We start from the raw sequence: 14,917 nt of genomic DNA on the forward strand, positions 1-14,917 counted from the left end.
TTTTTTAATATATTTTTGGTCATGTTAACTATAATATCTTACTGTAAAATCGGACTATGCTGTATAACAAACAAAGTTGTTACCCACAGATACAGATACTAAAGTTATAGGTTTATAGGTAAAATTTATATAGTTTTGCTTACTACCTTTTTGACATTGTTACCTGTAAAATCAACCCTTGATTTTTTTTATGTTTATCTAATACTTACTTTTTCTGATGGCAAAATTAATCAATTTCTTGTTATTTTAATTATCAATATTTTTCAACGTTTCTCCAGTAGTAATAACATTTTATAATACCATAGGAAAAAAACAAGTAATTAAAAATATTTTAACTTTCTTTTTCCGTTTTTTTTTTAGCCATACGCCAAAGCCCCAAAAGTAAGTATGATTAATGTATAATTCGTGTTGATATCTATGCTTCAAATAGTTACAAGGAGGCTATTAAACCAATCGTTTCAAGTGGTGAAGTTGAATTCATCCATTCGTAAATTTTACCAACGCCATCACGAGATGGTTGACCGTTATTGAATATCTGTTTCACAGATGACGACGGATATGTTCCAATTATCGTAACTACAATTTCGTCCCCTTTCCCCTGAATGTAACCTACAGAATTAGACATATCACCGGGTTTGTACTTACATGAGCAGAAAGATGGGTGTCACATGTGGAGCAGGATCTGCTTATCCTTTAAGAGCACCTGAGATCACCCCCAGTTTTCGATGTGGTTTGTGTTTCTCAGTCTTTGGTTTTCTAAGTTGTTTTGTGTACTGTTGTTTGCTTGTTCTTCTTCTTTTTTTTTTTTTAGCCATGGTGTGTTTTTTTATTTATGAGTCTGAATGTCGCTTTGGTATCCTTCGCCTGTATTTTCTATTAAAAAGAGACATTGATCTTAGAGGGAACAGCATGATTGAAAAAACTGAATCAATTTGTTTCTGCTTTTTTCTTAAATCTAATACATTTAACATTTCTTAATATATTTTTGGTCATGTTAAATGTGATATTTTACCGTAAAATCGGGCAATGCTGTATAACAGACAAAATTGTTACCCAATATACATATATCAAAGTTATAGGTTTCAGAATATATATATTTTTGCTTACTACATGAAGTTTCATTTTTATAATTTTTAATTTGTTTAAACGTTTTCTCGGGTAGTAAAGATATTTCTTAAAATCATACCAAAAAAAAAGTGATAAATATAAGGTTTTTTTTCTTTTTCCGTTTTAGCCATACGGCAAACCCAGAAAAGTAAGTATGACTAACGCTAATTCGTGTTATGCTTTTTTCATGTTCTTGGTCATTTTATTTGATATTTTTGGACGAAGAACTTTTTTTAAAATTCATGATAATTAAAGAAAAAAAAAAAGAAACGGAACGAAAAAAGTCCACCAAAAAGAATAATAATGAAAAACCTTACAAGAGTACCATGTTATATGAATCCTGAAAGATCCATCACTGAAATAGCAACACAATGATAAAAAAAAACCCATAAGAAACTATACGTGTTTATATTAAGTTGATTTTTTTTCATTTCAAACAACAAGTAATCAAAATTTTTTTTTTTTCCGCTTTAGCTATACGTCAAACTCCCAAAAGTAAGTATGATTAATGTATAATTCGTGTTGATATCTATACTTCAAATAATAAATAGCGCGTCGGATACAATGCAGGCGATTTGGTGTCACGATATCTCAGTAGCATGAGTTCGAATCCCGGCGAGGGAAGAACAAAAAATTTGCGAACGCAAATTTACAGATCTAACATTGTTGGACTGATGTTTAGACGAGTTGTATACACAGAATGTACAAAGCCATGTATCACCATCACTACTGGTGATCCGATGGGTCAATCTGTTGTAGAGTTGTCACTGGTTCAGACGTACTTATATATATATATATATATATTTGCTTACTACCTTTTTGACATTGTTACTTGTAAAATCAACCCTTAATTTTTTATGTTTTTTTATTTAATACTTTGTGATGACAAACTTGAACGATTTCTTATTCTTTTAACTTTCAATGTGTTTAAACGTTTCGCCAGTAGTAATAAGATTTATAATAGCATAGGAAAACAGCAAGTAATTAAAAATATGTTCTTTCTTTTTCCGTTTCAGCCATACGCCAAAGCCCCAAAAGTAAGTATGATTAATGGTTAATTCGTGTTGTGCTTTTTTCATGTTCTTTGACATATTTTTATTTTATTTTTTGGATGAAAAAAATTTATTTGGAAATTCATGATAAATAAAGAAAAAAAAAAGAAACGAAATGAAATACTCCACAAAAAAATAACATTAATAAAAAACGTTACGCAAGTTCCATGTTATATGAATCATGGGAGATACATCACTGAAACAGCAATATAATGATCCAAAAACCATAAGTTATTTTTGGTGATAATATAAGTTTTCTTCTCCATGGCGTTAATTGTAAGAGTGATTTAACACATAAACAAACAATGTTAATATTTCCTTCCCATGATATTATTTTTTTTCTATATAATTTTAGGGTGGTTATTAAGGAACCTATCAACAAGATACAACCAGATTGTCAACGGCTAATTTCTGTTTTTTAGAAAACTTTTTTATAAACTGTTATTAAAATTTGCATTGAAAGATAGTTTGTCATATTTTTTAACATGTTAATATTTCTTTCTTTAACAATCAAATGACAGTAAACAATACATGATTTCATCAAAGATTAGACTACACCTGACATAGGGACCTTTACCTTCAAGGATGTTAAATCCAAACCTCCCGATAACTATTATTTATTGTTCTAATAGAAATACAGTCCCGCTGGTAATGTTATTACTGGATTCTTTTGCATCGTAAAGAATGAATTATTAAGATAATTGTTAGCCATATGCCTGAAATATCGAGTTCCTCAGCCTATCAACTGGAAGAAGATGTTCAAGTTACCGATGGATGTAGTTAAGGACTATGCTATAAAAACGAGTAACTCACAAGCAATATGAACACAACCTAGACACTTTATCTGAATTGATCAAAGCTATTCGGCGATGTATTCAAAAGCGAATTCAAAATCTACGACGTACAATGTGCACACAAGAATCCCCAGATTTTGGATGATTGTCTCTTTTCACGACAAATATGTTGTTGTTCCAGCATGCAACGTCTCTAATGATATTGTTTTTATTGGTAAAAATCGTTATTTCGAATGTCTAACTAAAATACTCGGAACTCACAGCAATACTGAGAATCCCACAAAACCCCATATCATTTACGAAATAGGAGATTTTTGAAAATCATAAATACGTCCCTCTCTATGCAGCAACATTCCAGCAGCGTCCACAAATACAATATATATCTCACAGTTGAAACGATATTCGATAGCTAATCACTTCAGGCAAACTTGACCTTAGATGGATTTGGCTACTTTTTTGGTATTCTTTTTAGTTTTGACAACTCAAGCATAAAAAAGTCTGTTCTTTTAATCACAACTAGAACTCACCCGTGACATCGTGAGTCCGTGACTGAATTGAAGTACCTTATACTTTGCATGGATTTTTAGTATTCGTATTGTCATCTGATGAAGTCATGCTGATTATAAGGTGCACAGTTTCTCTGATTTCAAAATCTATCTGTTTGAACCTACATCCGGAAACTAAATGTGACTGGTAGTAAGATCCGTCACGGCCAGGCTGGGAAACTGGGTAGGAAAATGCTAACATCAAATCTGTACCGATACAGTGTGTCCTTCTTAACGCAATAACTCATGGTGGTGCTCCTAATAAAGGAGGAAGACACAAAACATGCATTCATACATATACTATTGGTATCGGTATCGGATTCGACCCGGTACTTGTTTATTATTGGTAATATTAATTATGTGGAAAACAAGTGCCTGGAATGGTGTAATTCTAATCAACACCTTTATCCTATATTTGTTATATATAAAATTGAATGTTTTGATTCGTCGTTTTTATGTCATGGCGTCTAACAAATTGGACCTCGGTATTTTAGTAGTATAGATATGTTTCACCTGTGACGCTTTGGAGCTTGACATTTTGTCTATATAGCTGTCTAATGTAGACGCTCATGTGTTTACATTAAGTTTTCTTTTTGGTTATTTGTGTCGTTGAGTTAATATCTCGTTGACTAAGCCGCGCACATTTTCTTTTTATTGGGAAAACTTAGAAAATGCCCTCTTGCAGGGAAAAATTGTTTACAGAATGAAAATTTTAATAACGGTTTCAATACCTGTTATAGAATGCGATAAAATAACTATAAATAGAAATATGAGTGATCACAACGAAGCGTATAGGTGGCACGGTAGTATTTCCTGGCCCATAAGGGATAATGATAGCCTTTTTAGGATTTTCACCACTTTCTAGCACTGCGAAAAATTCTACATACACAGTTAACTGAAGTACTTTCATTATACTAATCAGAAATAAATTTGAATATGTATCATGACCGTTTACTTTTTTTGCTATTTTTAAAAACATAAGGCCACTAGTGCTTTTAGGTCTTTTATCATGCAGTGAATACAAAATTTAAAAAAATTCTCAAAAATTCATTTTCACCTGTATGTAAAATTATTTCATATTTTTCTACACCTGATTCATCCCTCAGTTTGGGAAAGTATGTTCAGTTGATACTGTATTTTTAGTCCAATCACACTGTTCAGATACATTGACCTAAGTAAGGTACACAAAAGAGCAACCTAAATTCTGGAATGCAAATACTACCGTGCTACCTTAACCAAGACATTACAAACTTGAAATCAGTCATGACACCTTTGATGCATAGACTTCTTACTAGGAAAAATATTACAATAAAGAATACTAGTCTTCACTTATTTCTTACCAAAAAAAAATTTAAAAGTATACCCCTACCCCAGCTGGCAGATTTTCACTTTTTTTTCATCTGAACATTTTTACTTAAGGAGTGAACAAAACCCAAATATATGTTGTTTCAAATCAACACAGAAGTAAACCATGGTGATTCAGGAGGAATTATTGGATTGCCAACTCTATTTATAGTTAATCTGACTGAAAGAAACAGTTTAAGCACCAAATCATGAAAAATGATAGTAAAGTCCATTCCACATTTTACAGCATGCCTTACATTCCTTTAAGCATTTCCAGATTATGAAGGCAATATAACAAGACTCTTTAGATGGCAGTTTACTATTATTCAAAGATCTTTTTGACAATACATGTACTAGAATATATCTTTAAGTTGACTCATTGTCTATTTCTCATGAATGCATTCAGTTAAATTATGTCCCCTTACATAATCAATTTAGCTTTATTGTGCTTTTCAGGGTCCGAAAATCAAATAAATTAATGACATTTGCATGGAAAATGAATAAACTATTTAATCTTGCTGATATACAATCATAATCACATTCTTTGTCCAAAAAATTGTCTTGTCAATGTAAAGAAACCCCTAATGCTATCTCTATTTCAGCTAAATATGAGGGCTAAATGAATAAGTAAGGACCCCTTAACCACTTACTAGTTCCAAAAAACTCTTAACTGGTGTCATGTTACCACAGAACTACAAATTAAACCTGAAGAAAACTAGTATAGCTGTACTTGTGTGGAAAAAAATAAAAAATTATGCACTTTATTTATTACGGTGAAAATTATAGGACGTACAGGCAACTAAAATATGTCGCGTCTCAAATTCCAGTTGTTGCGCAAGTGTCAGACACTGCGAAAAGTTAAAACGAAACTTTATAATTAAAAATGTATTGCAAGTTACTTAAAAATAAAGAAATTTTACTTTCTAGGTAAATTTTAACATTATTACCCACAGATCAGGCAAAATTTGCTGAATCAGCAATTTTCACTATCAGGGGTGAAATTTAAGGGCTGTTTTTATTCTAGTTGACCTTAATCAACTTTTTATTGATAAACTTACAAATTGCATAGGTAAAAAAAATACCTTTATTGATTTTGTGTAAACATATATATCCCAGTTAAGGTGGTACGGTAGTATTTCCTGGCCCATAAGGGATAATGATAGCCTTTTTAGGATTTTCACCACTTTCTAGCACTGCGAAAAATTCTACATACACAGTTAACTGAAGTACTTTCATTATACTAATCAGAAATAAATTTGAATATGTATCATGACCGTTTACTTTTTTTGCTATTTTTAAAAACCTAAGGCCACTAGTGCTTTTAGGTCTTTTATCATGCAGTGAATACAAAATTTAAAAAAATTCTCAAAAATTCATTTTCACCTGTATGTAAAATTATTTCATATTTTTCTACACCTGATTCATCCCTCAGTTTGGGAAAGTATGTTCAGTTGATACTGTATTTTTAGTCCAATCACACTGTTCAGATACATTGACCTAAGTAGGGTACACAAAAGAGCAACCTAAATTCTGGAATGCAAATACTACCGTGCTACCTATACGCAGCGTCATTTGGTACATTGTGAACAAATTCCGGGATAAAGAAATAAAATCAAAGTATCAATATATAATTTTCTGAACATTTCATTTATTTCTTCAACTTATAATTTCTACATATTGCACTACACTACTTTTTGACATTTTTTTTTTCTATATCAAATATGTATATCTGAAAGACAAAACTGATGCTTATATTTAAAACAACCCAAATTAATATGCGTTACGGATATCTTCATAAACATTAAAAGTTTTGACAATATTGCAGATAATCTCAGAAGGAAAATAGTTTTTTTCTTTCAGGTAAATTATTTCCCATAAAACTAACAGATGAAAAATAGATTAAAAAAACTATGAAATCAGATGCTAGAAATGAATATTTTACTTTCTTAATGTCAGACAGATTTGTACAATATTGTATTTGATTAAAATCATAAATTGATTTCAAGTAATTGATTAATGCTTGCTTAACATTCAGTAGCAAATATGTATGTTGAGGACGATAACAAATTAACAATAAAAATATAATAGGTAGCCAAACGGACGGCCAACTTTGGCAAGGGTTTTACAATTACAAAAATTCGCATTGCTATTAGACGTGTCTCGGTATTAATACATCAAACATTCATGTATTTAGGTATGATGTTTCTTTTGTAAGTCTAGTTCGATATTGTGGTATGTCTTATCGTTAGTGGTTTGAATTCTTTTTCTATTTTCTATATGTATGTAAAAGTTAGGATAATTAATCAGCTAGTTCATTTATATTATTTTTAATTAAAAGCAACTATATGCACATGATTTATTTGTTTTTACACAGTTTTGATTTAGAAGAAAACCGAAATGGTTAGAAAAAACAAATAATTACACCATTACTAACACAATTCTATATTAATATTCTTGTAATGGTTAGAAAATACATAAAATAACACCATTACAAACTTAATCCCAATTTTATATTCTATTTTTAGAAATTTACCAGTGACGTCACTTTTTGTGGCGTTGATATATTCGTGTGACGCACACAATACTATTGTGGTGAGATGTCCGTTGTTATTCTGTGGTTTACATGTTGTAATGTACTAGTATATTATTTATTTATGTATTTCTCTGTCCTGATTGTTCTTCCGTTTATTTGTACTGTATTCCTGTCACGTAATGTTGTCATTTCAGCGGTATTTTTATCATTGCCATATAAGCGGGATGTTTGGCTGGCCGTAAAACCAGGTTCAACCCACCATTTTTCTTAAAAGGTCCTGTACCAATTCAGGAATATGGCAGTTGTTATCAAATAGTCCGTTTCTATGTATGTTGGCGTTTGTTTTGTAGCAGTTCAGCGTTTCTAATGTTCCGTTGTTTACCTCTTATAGTTGATGTGTTTCCCTCGGTTTTGGGTTGTGACCCGGATTTGTTTTCGCTTAATCGATTTATGACTATTGAACAGCGGTATACCACTGTTGTCTTTATTTACTACCGGTCGGTAGATGACCAAGAGTGTCAATATTTCTATTCCCCAGTCACCATTGGGGGTTTATAAATGTATTCCACAAATTTGGTAAAATTTTTAGTTTTAGTGCATAGTGATTATTGATATCTTGATTTAGGTTGAATCATTAGTCAATAACCACACTTATTTAAACAAATCAATCTGCCAATACATTTTCCTTTATCTCAATTTCGATAGTATAGATGCGTTCAACATAGTCACCAAATTTTGAATTGTTTGGTGAGAGAACATCATGTATATAGGTGTAATATCATCATTGTTTTCCACTATTAGTTACTGTTAAATTTGCACTTTTAAAAAAATTGTGCAGAATTTATCTTTGTTTCAAAAAAAAAAATACTTGGCATGAGTAAAGTTTTATCCTGTCCAGTACTACAGACAAAATTTCACATAACATTTCATTGTATATAAGACAATAACCATCACTGGAAGCTAACCAAACAAATGTTCACCCTTTTTTCCTGTTTACAAGCTGTAGTAACCATGTAACCTCAAGTTTCCAAAATATTTTATAGAAACACCAAATAAAAAAAAGAATGGTGCTTTAAAACAAGCAAGATATATGTTTATGACTCAGAATTTTTTTACCACAATGAAATGTAGGATTAATTTCCTACATATGTCAAATATTCAAGGGAATATTTTTTTCAATCCTTTTTCGTATGTAACCGGATGTGACGTACTATGATTTGGTGGTATTACACCTATAGCGGAAAGTAAAGTAAAAGGATACTGCTAACTTCTTTTCTTTCTTTCTAAGAACCTGTATGAAGTCAGCCTCATACGAATAAAGAAACAAGTCGGCAAGAAGAGGAGCACAGTTGGAACTCATGGGAATGCCAATTGTTTGTTGAAAAACATGTCTTCCAAACGTAACAAATATGTTGTCAATCAAGAAATCAAGCATCCTGATAATGTCAGTTTAATGAATTTTGTGTTTGAATCAGAGTGATTTTTTTATAAAGTACGATTTATCCCTCCCTAAGACAAGATACTTGTATCTACGTTGGCCATTATATTTTATGAAACAAAGCAGAATCAACTCTTTTAATTTTTTTTTTAGTTTGTAGTACTTGTGTAAAATGTAGAAAACAATCAAATGTTTTAATACTATTGCAAGATGAAAGGGTCTTAGATTGTATGTACTCTAAAAGATCTATGGATTTTTTTTGTATCCACATCTGATTCACGCCACCTCTAGAAAAGGTAGTTTCACAATAACTTTGAAGCCCGGCTTTGATTGTTGATTAAATTGATGAAAATACTTTAGAAAGAGGTTTCGTGGAGCATTTGGAAGACCCTGAAATATAACGTTGTTTGTAATAACACTTGTGTAGTTTAGGTATTCAATACAGTGATGGAAGTTCCAGTTCTTCATCTTTGGTCGAAATTCAAAAGAATATAGAACAGACCTATGATTATCCAGGATTTCCTCCTTGGTAAGTGTCGTAAGGGTATATGTTTAGTTTCCAAGTGAATTGTCAATACCTAATTAATTTATCAAGCAGTTTATGTAATGTTATTTACACACAAAAACGATGTTGTTTGTGACTTTATCTGAGGGGAGAACAACATATTTGTCACGGAGGTAAGACAAGTGTTTTGCAACATTTGGGTCTCTAAAGATTGATGTAGCATGGGTGTTTATAGACGTAGTGTTCACGTTTCTCCAACATTTGATAATTAGACGAAAAGAACATTAAGGATTAGGGGGTCCTCTTAAGGACTGGCATCTTGATATTTACCTGTAATTCACCTGTTTCAGTTCTTAACTAAAATATTGTTAAAAAGGGTATTTTTTGTAAAATATTAACAAAACATATTTTTTCTTACAATAATTGGTATTCAGATTTAAAAAAAAAAGATTTGCCAATACATTAAAGTCGATATAATCTAGCAAAGTGATGTAAATCTTAATTTAACTTTGTTTTCATATTTATTCTCTATTTTCTAATGATTACAATGTTGCGATCTTGAATACACATTTACATTTTATATTCTAAGAGCTTTTAAGAATTTATAATAGCTCGAGTTATTAAGCTTGCATATAAAAGTATCAAACGTTGCTAATTATCAAAGATGTAGTATATTTAAATTTCTTGGACAGCTTGCATTAATTGTCCAAAGCTTAAGTGACAAATCGAGAATACTTGTAGCTCACAATTCAAAAAGCCAGTTTCCACAGTTAAACACCCTACAGTTCAAGTCGTGATGTACCCAATTTGTATTTTCTCTTTTTTAGGAAAAGGGGAACAGACATACGACTGACTCGATCTTCCATCTGCTTAAGACAGAATGCCAAGAAAATTGACTTCGGCTCTTATGATATACAGACAGAACGACCAGGTAGACGATATATGGTTCTTTGCACAAGAAGACAACAGCTTTCGATGACTATATACGTATATAAAACTTCGATATTGCGCATAGTTTTAGATTTGCATATCTACATGTAACACAAATACAATAAAGAGCTGCGCCATGAGCGCATGATACGCCCGTCGCTTTTTCATCTAATACAGTTCCATAACTCCTCAATGTCATATCAGAAATGTATAAAATAAACTAAAGGGAGCTTATTTGAATAGATATTAACCAGTCAACAAAGTTTTATAAAAACCGCTCAAATCATTCTTGAGTAATTTTCTGAAAACTGGAAAATCTCCCCTGTTAATGAATAAAATCCCATAACTCGGAAACGAAAAATCTGTAATTAAAAAAAAAACGAAATGGAGCTTACATCAATAAATACAAACAATATCTATATATTTTTATATATGCATATTCAGGACGAGAACATGTTAATGTAAAATGAATATTAACCCTGCTTTGTACTAGACGGACTCGCTGAACCGGTTTTTTAACGTCCTAGTTAACAAGGTAACAGTCCGCAGAAAGACACATCACCTTACCCGGACACATTATTCTGACTCCGAGCCGACAAGTCTTTGCTCTAACTCCTTACTGCCGCGTGCTTAGTGGAGAAGCAGCAAATACTAATTTCAAAATCTATGGTTTGACCCTGCCGGGGTTCGAACCAAAGACCTCCCGCACTCGAGGCAAACACACTACCACGAGACCACTAAAATGAGATAGAGTCAGTGAACATTTCGATTTTTCATGTTAGTTTCAATAAAAATTCATTTTTTTTCAAAAAATCATTTTGAGATTATTTCTTGATAATTTTTTATGAAATGTCCACAGTTGAAAGAGAAATGTTTGAATTTTCCTTGTTTATTTGTTGATCTTTTTTTTTGTTGAATAACTTTTAATTTTATAATTCAAATACGGATTAAAAAAAATTATGTAACATTTTCTGGTTATATTCAACAAAAAATTTATGAAAAACCAATAATTGTAAAAAAAAAATAAATATATTTTGTTAATGTTTTAATATATATGATTTTTGAACAATACCTCTTTTTACATTATTTTAATTAACTAATACAGGTGAATACAGGTAAATACCAAGATTCCAGATCTTAAGAGGGTGTTTTCTGGCTACTCCTACATTTTGTATTTTGCTATTCTGGCTATTCCTACATGGAAGGATATGGGAAGAACAATTGATGTTGTTATTGCAAAATATGTTATTTTAGTCATTAGTGTCTAATTAGGTCACAGGTAACTTCACCTGTAGAAATGAAATAAAAATAATCATTTATATGAAATTTATGTAAAAAAATGGTCTTTTTTTATGTTAGAAAACAGGTATCAATTTAGTGTTATAATTAAGTGTTTCTAATATGGAGTTCCTTGAAAATAAAATTATTTAAAAGAAAAAGGTAGTAAAAGCATTTAGTAGTATGGAAAATAAAATTATTAAAGAGAAAAGTAGTAAAAGCATTTAAAAGTCTGGAAAACAAAAATATTTAAAAGAAAAGGTAGTTAAAGCATTTAATAGTAACCTACAGTTTCAATATTAGCTTCAAAGATTTAATCAATTTCATTATTTGAATAAATTATGAATTTTTAAACAAAAACAGAAGGTCCTAGAACAACATATCATTTAGAAGGTTGGCACATTAAACTAAAGACGTTAGTCAATGCACCTCACCCAAACATCTTCAGCATGATCAAGTTGTTGAGACAAGAAGGAGCCTTCCATGTTCCACACTTATCCAATACAGAGCCGGTGGGAAACGTGTTCCAAGAAAAAGAAAATACAAAGAAATAGATGACAGACTTTATGACGTCTTTACTCTAAATTCATTGGATGTTGGATGTGTAATGATTGATTTTTTAGTCTTAGATGCATGCTTTTTTTATTAGTTGTTATTGGTTTTGAACTATCTGTTAGTAACTGCGAGTACTCTCAGATCAGTAATTAGTGTCATTTTGTTGTGAGGATGTATAAGTACCCGTCCACGTCCATGTCCACTCTGTGTTTTTGTTAGATGTACTTGTATATTTGTATCCGTCTGATGAGTAAAGCCTATTTCAACTGATTTGTATAGTTTGTTCTTATGTTGTACTGTTACACCACTGTCCCAGGTAAGGGGAGGGTTAGCGCCTTCAAACGAGTTTAACCCCGCCACATTCTGTATGTGCATGTCCCAACTCAGGAGCCTGTAATTTAGTGGTTGTCGTTTGTTGCTGTGTAACATATTTGTTTTTTTGTTCATTATTTTGTACATAAATTAGGCCGTTAGTTTTTTCGTTTGAATTGTTTTACATTTGTCATTTCGGGGTTTTTTATAGCTGACTATGCGGTGTGGGCTTTGCTTATTGTTGAAGGTCGTACGTCGACCTATAGTTGTTAATTTCTGTGTCATTTGGTCTCTTGTGGAGAGTTGTCTCATTTGCAATCATACCACATCTTCTTATTTTCAAATGCAAACACTGAAAACAAGGTTACAGAATGATGAACTTACGCCAGTCCAGTATGGAGATGTTGCCTAATCTCCTGCACATTGATTAAGACTTTGTATTCTCTTGTGTGTTCAACTTAGTGCAATGTATTACTGTGTTAGTGTTCTGCTTTAATGTCAATTTTGTATACTTTTCGGTGCTTTGTTTCAATGAATTGGTAGTGTAACTCAAAATTTAGTGCTTTGTTTCAAAGAAAAATTTCTACAAATTTTATATACTTATATTTCAATTGATATTATTTACTTGTATATATTAATATTTTCACCTAAACAATTTCAATTGCGTGTGAATAACCTTGTACCTATAAATTCATATTGTGCTTTGAATATTATTTACACAAAATGTGCTATGAAATTATTAAAATAAAATATTGTAATAGAAACTATTCTTTTTCTTTATATTCCACAAGATTTACCTGGATTTACCTTGGTTCATTAGTTTAGTGTTGTTACAACATAATCCTACATAATCCCATTGTTTACATAAACATTCTGGGAACTCCAACATAAAATTTTACTACTTAACCTATAAAATTCACAATGTAGGAATAGTCAGAATAAACCCTTAAGAGGACCCCTAATCCTTAATGTTGTTTTAGTCTTATTATCAAATGTTGGAGAAACGTGAACCTCATAGACCAATTTTTTTTTTAAATTATGATTTATAATATCTTAAAAGTCGCAATCTATTAAATACGTAAGTTCAGAAATATAATTCGGTTCATGTCTGTATGAATTCTGATATTCATTATTCGTAATTCGAAATTCCAAAATCACAATCTGAAAAGCCACAATTCTATTCTGAATGTATTAAAAGTGCAAAAGAAAAATCTTTCTTATAAGCTAGGAGAAATGACAGCTTCACTAGCTTTTATTCCTAGTCATTAACCGAAATTTTACACATTTTGTAAGTGGGTGAAATCGATCTACTTTACTTCACAATTCACAACCACATACCTTAACTGCAGATATGATCTCTATACAATTTTTCATTGAATGTTTTTTGGAAGAGGTGGGGAAAAGAATTACATTCTTTAATTTGTATACCGGCCTGTATATTTCATATGTCAATTTGATAGTATGATGAAACTTAATATCAAATTCTGAAATGAAAAATGAAAATATAATATTTCCTAAAAGAATGCGAAACGATACTTGTTCTTCATAAATAAACATATAGGATAATCAGTTTTTGCGAAAGTTTTCCTCTTTTCTTTCATTTCATACTGAACATAAAAAATCGAAAACTACAAAATTTTTAAGATTTCATTCAAATGCTGAAGTTCACAAATTTTCCTTTCTTAATACAACTGACGGGTTCTTTCTGAAAAATTCACATAAAATGGACAACCCGCAACCTTGCCCAATACCAAACCAAACATATAAAAATTTTCCACGCTGTGCATAAGATAGGAAAAAAAAAGGCTTGCTTAATGTCAATTCGTATTGAATATAAATATTTAGTGCATTTTCAGTTTTATTTTTTCCATATTTTTATATATATTCATAATTACTCTAAATATCAGCACAACAATATATATATATTGTTTGCGTAAAATAATTACCGATAGCCGAAGACAAATAAAGTTAAGGTAAATGGTTCGGTATTACTATCAAATACGGGTAACATTTTTCTAAGATAAACATATACGATTTCCTCTCTATTTTTCATTTTTCATTTTTTGAGGGCTTGTGTGGGGCGTCAAATTGATAGCAAAAACAGTAAATATGAATAAAAAAAAAGAATATGACAATATCAGAAAAAAACAGAAAAGGAAAATTTCACCCCAAGGTAACATATCATACCCCGGACCTTGATTAGCCTGAATAATTTTTTCACAAAAAAAAAAAACGGAAGTCCAATTAAAGAATCCAACGATTAGAATCACTTGTCAGTTCAAATGTCATGCTTATAAAATCAAACTCCAGGTAATATTATTCAAGTATCATACGAATCCGGTCGTTTTAGGTGCAAAATTAACGTCTATTATGTGATCACAAATCGCGACTCGTAATTTTAATGAGTGTCGTCGTAGAAAGAACTGTACATTTTTTTACAGAAAGTAACCAAGACCTTGATTGAGGCAGAATATCAATAAAGGAAATGTCGGGTATATTTCAATTAGACAGTATCCCAGCGACA

At 31.0% G+C, this 14,917-nt stretch overlaps 1 protein-coding gene across 1 annotated transcript in view; it reads left to right on the plus strand.

Annotated features, from left to right (window-relative positions):
• The window catches only part of LOC127698612 (uncharacterized), an 85,557-nt gene that overhangs the window by 10,933 nt on the left and 59,707 nt on the right, over positions 1–14,917 (plus strand). The window contains exons 6-9 of the mRNA XM_052202158.1: positions 361–381; positions 1,235–1,255; positions 1,582–1,602; positions 2,124–2,144. Of these exons, the coding sequence (XP_052058118.1) occupies positions 361–381; positions 1,235–1,255; positions 1,582–1,602; positions 2,124–2,144 (84 nt within the window). The remainder of the gene's footprint in view (positions 1–360; positions 382–1,234; positions 1,256–1,581; positions 1,603–2,123; positions 2,145–14,917) is intronic.

The sequence above is a fragment of the Mytilus californianus genome, unplaced genomic scaffold (genome assembly GCF_021869535.1).
Source record: "Mytilus californianus isolate M0D057914Y unplaced genomic scaffold, xbMytCali1.0.p SCAF_4, whole genome shotgun sequence".
Taxonomy (NCBI): domain Eukaryota; kingdom Metazoa; phylum Mollusca; class Bivalvia; order Mytilida; family Mytilidae; genus Mytilus; species Mytilus californianus.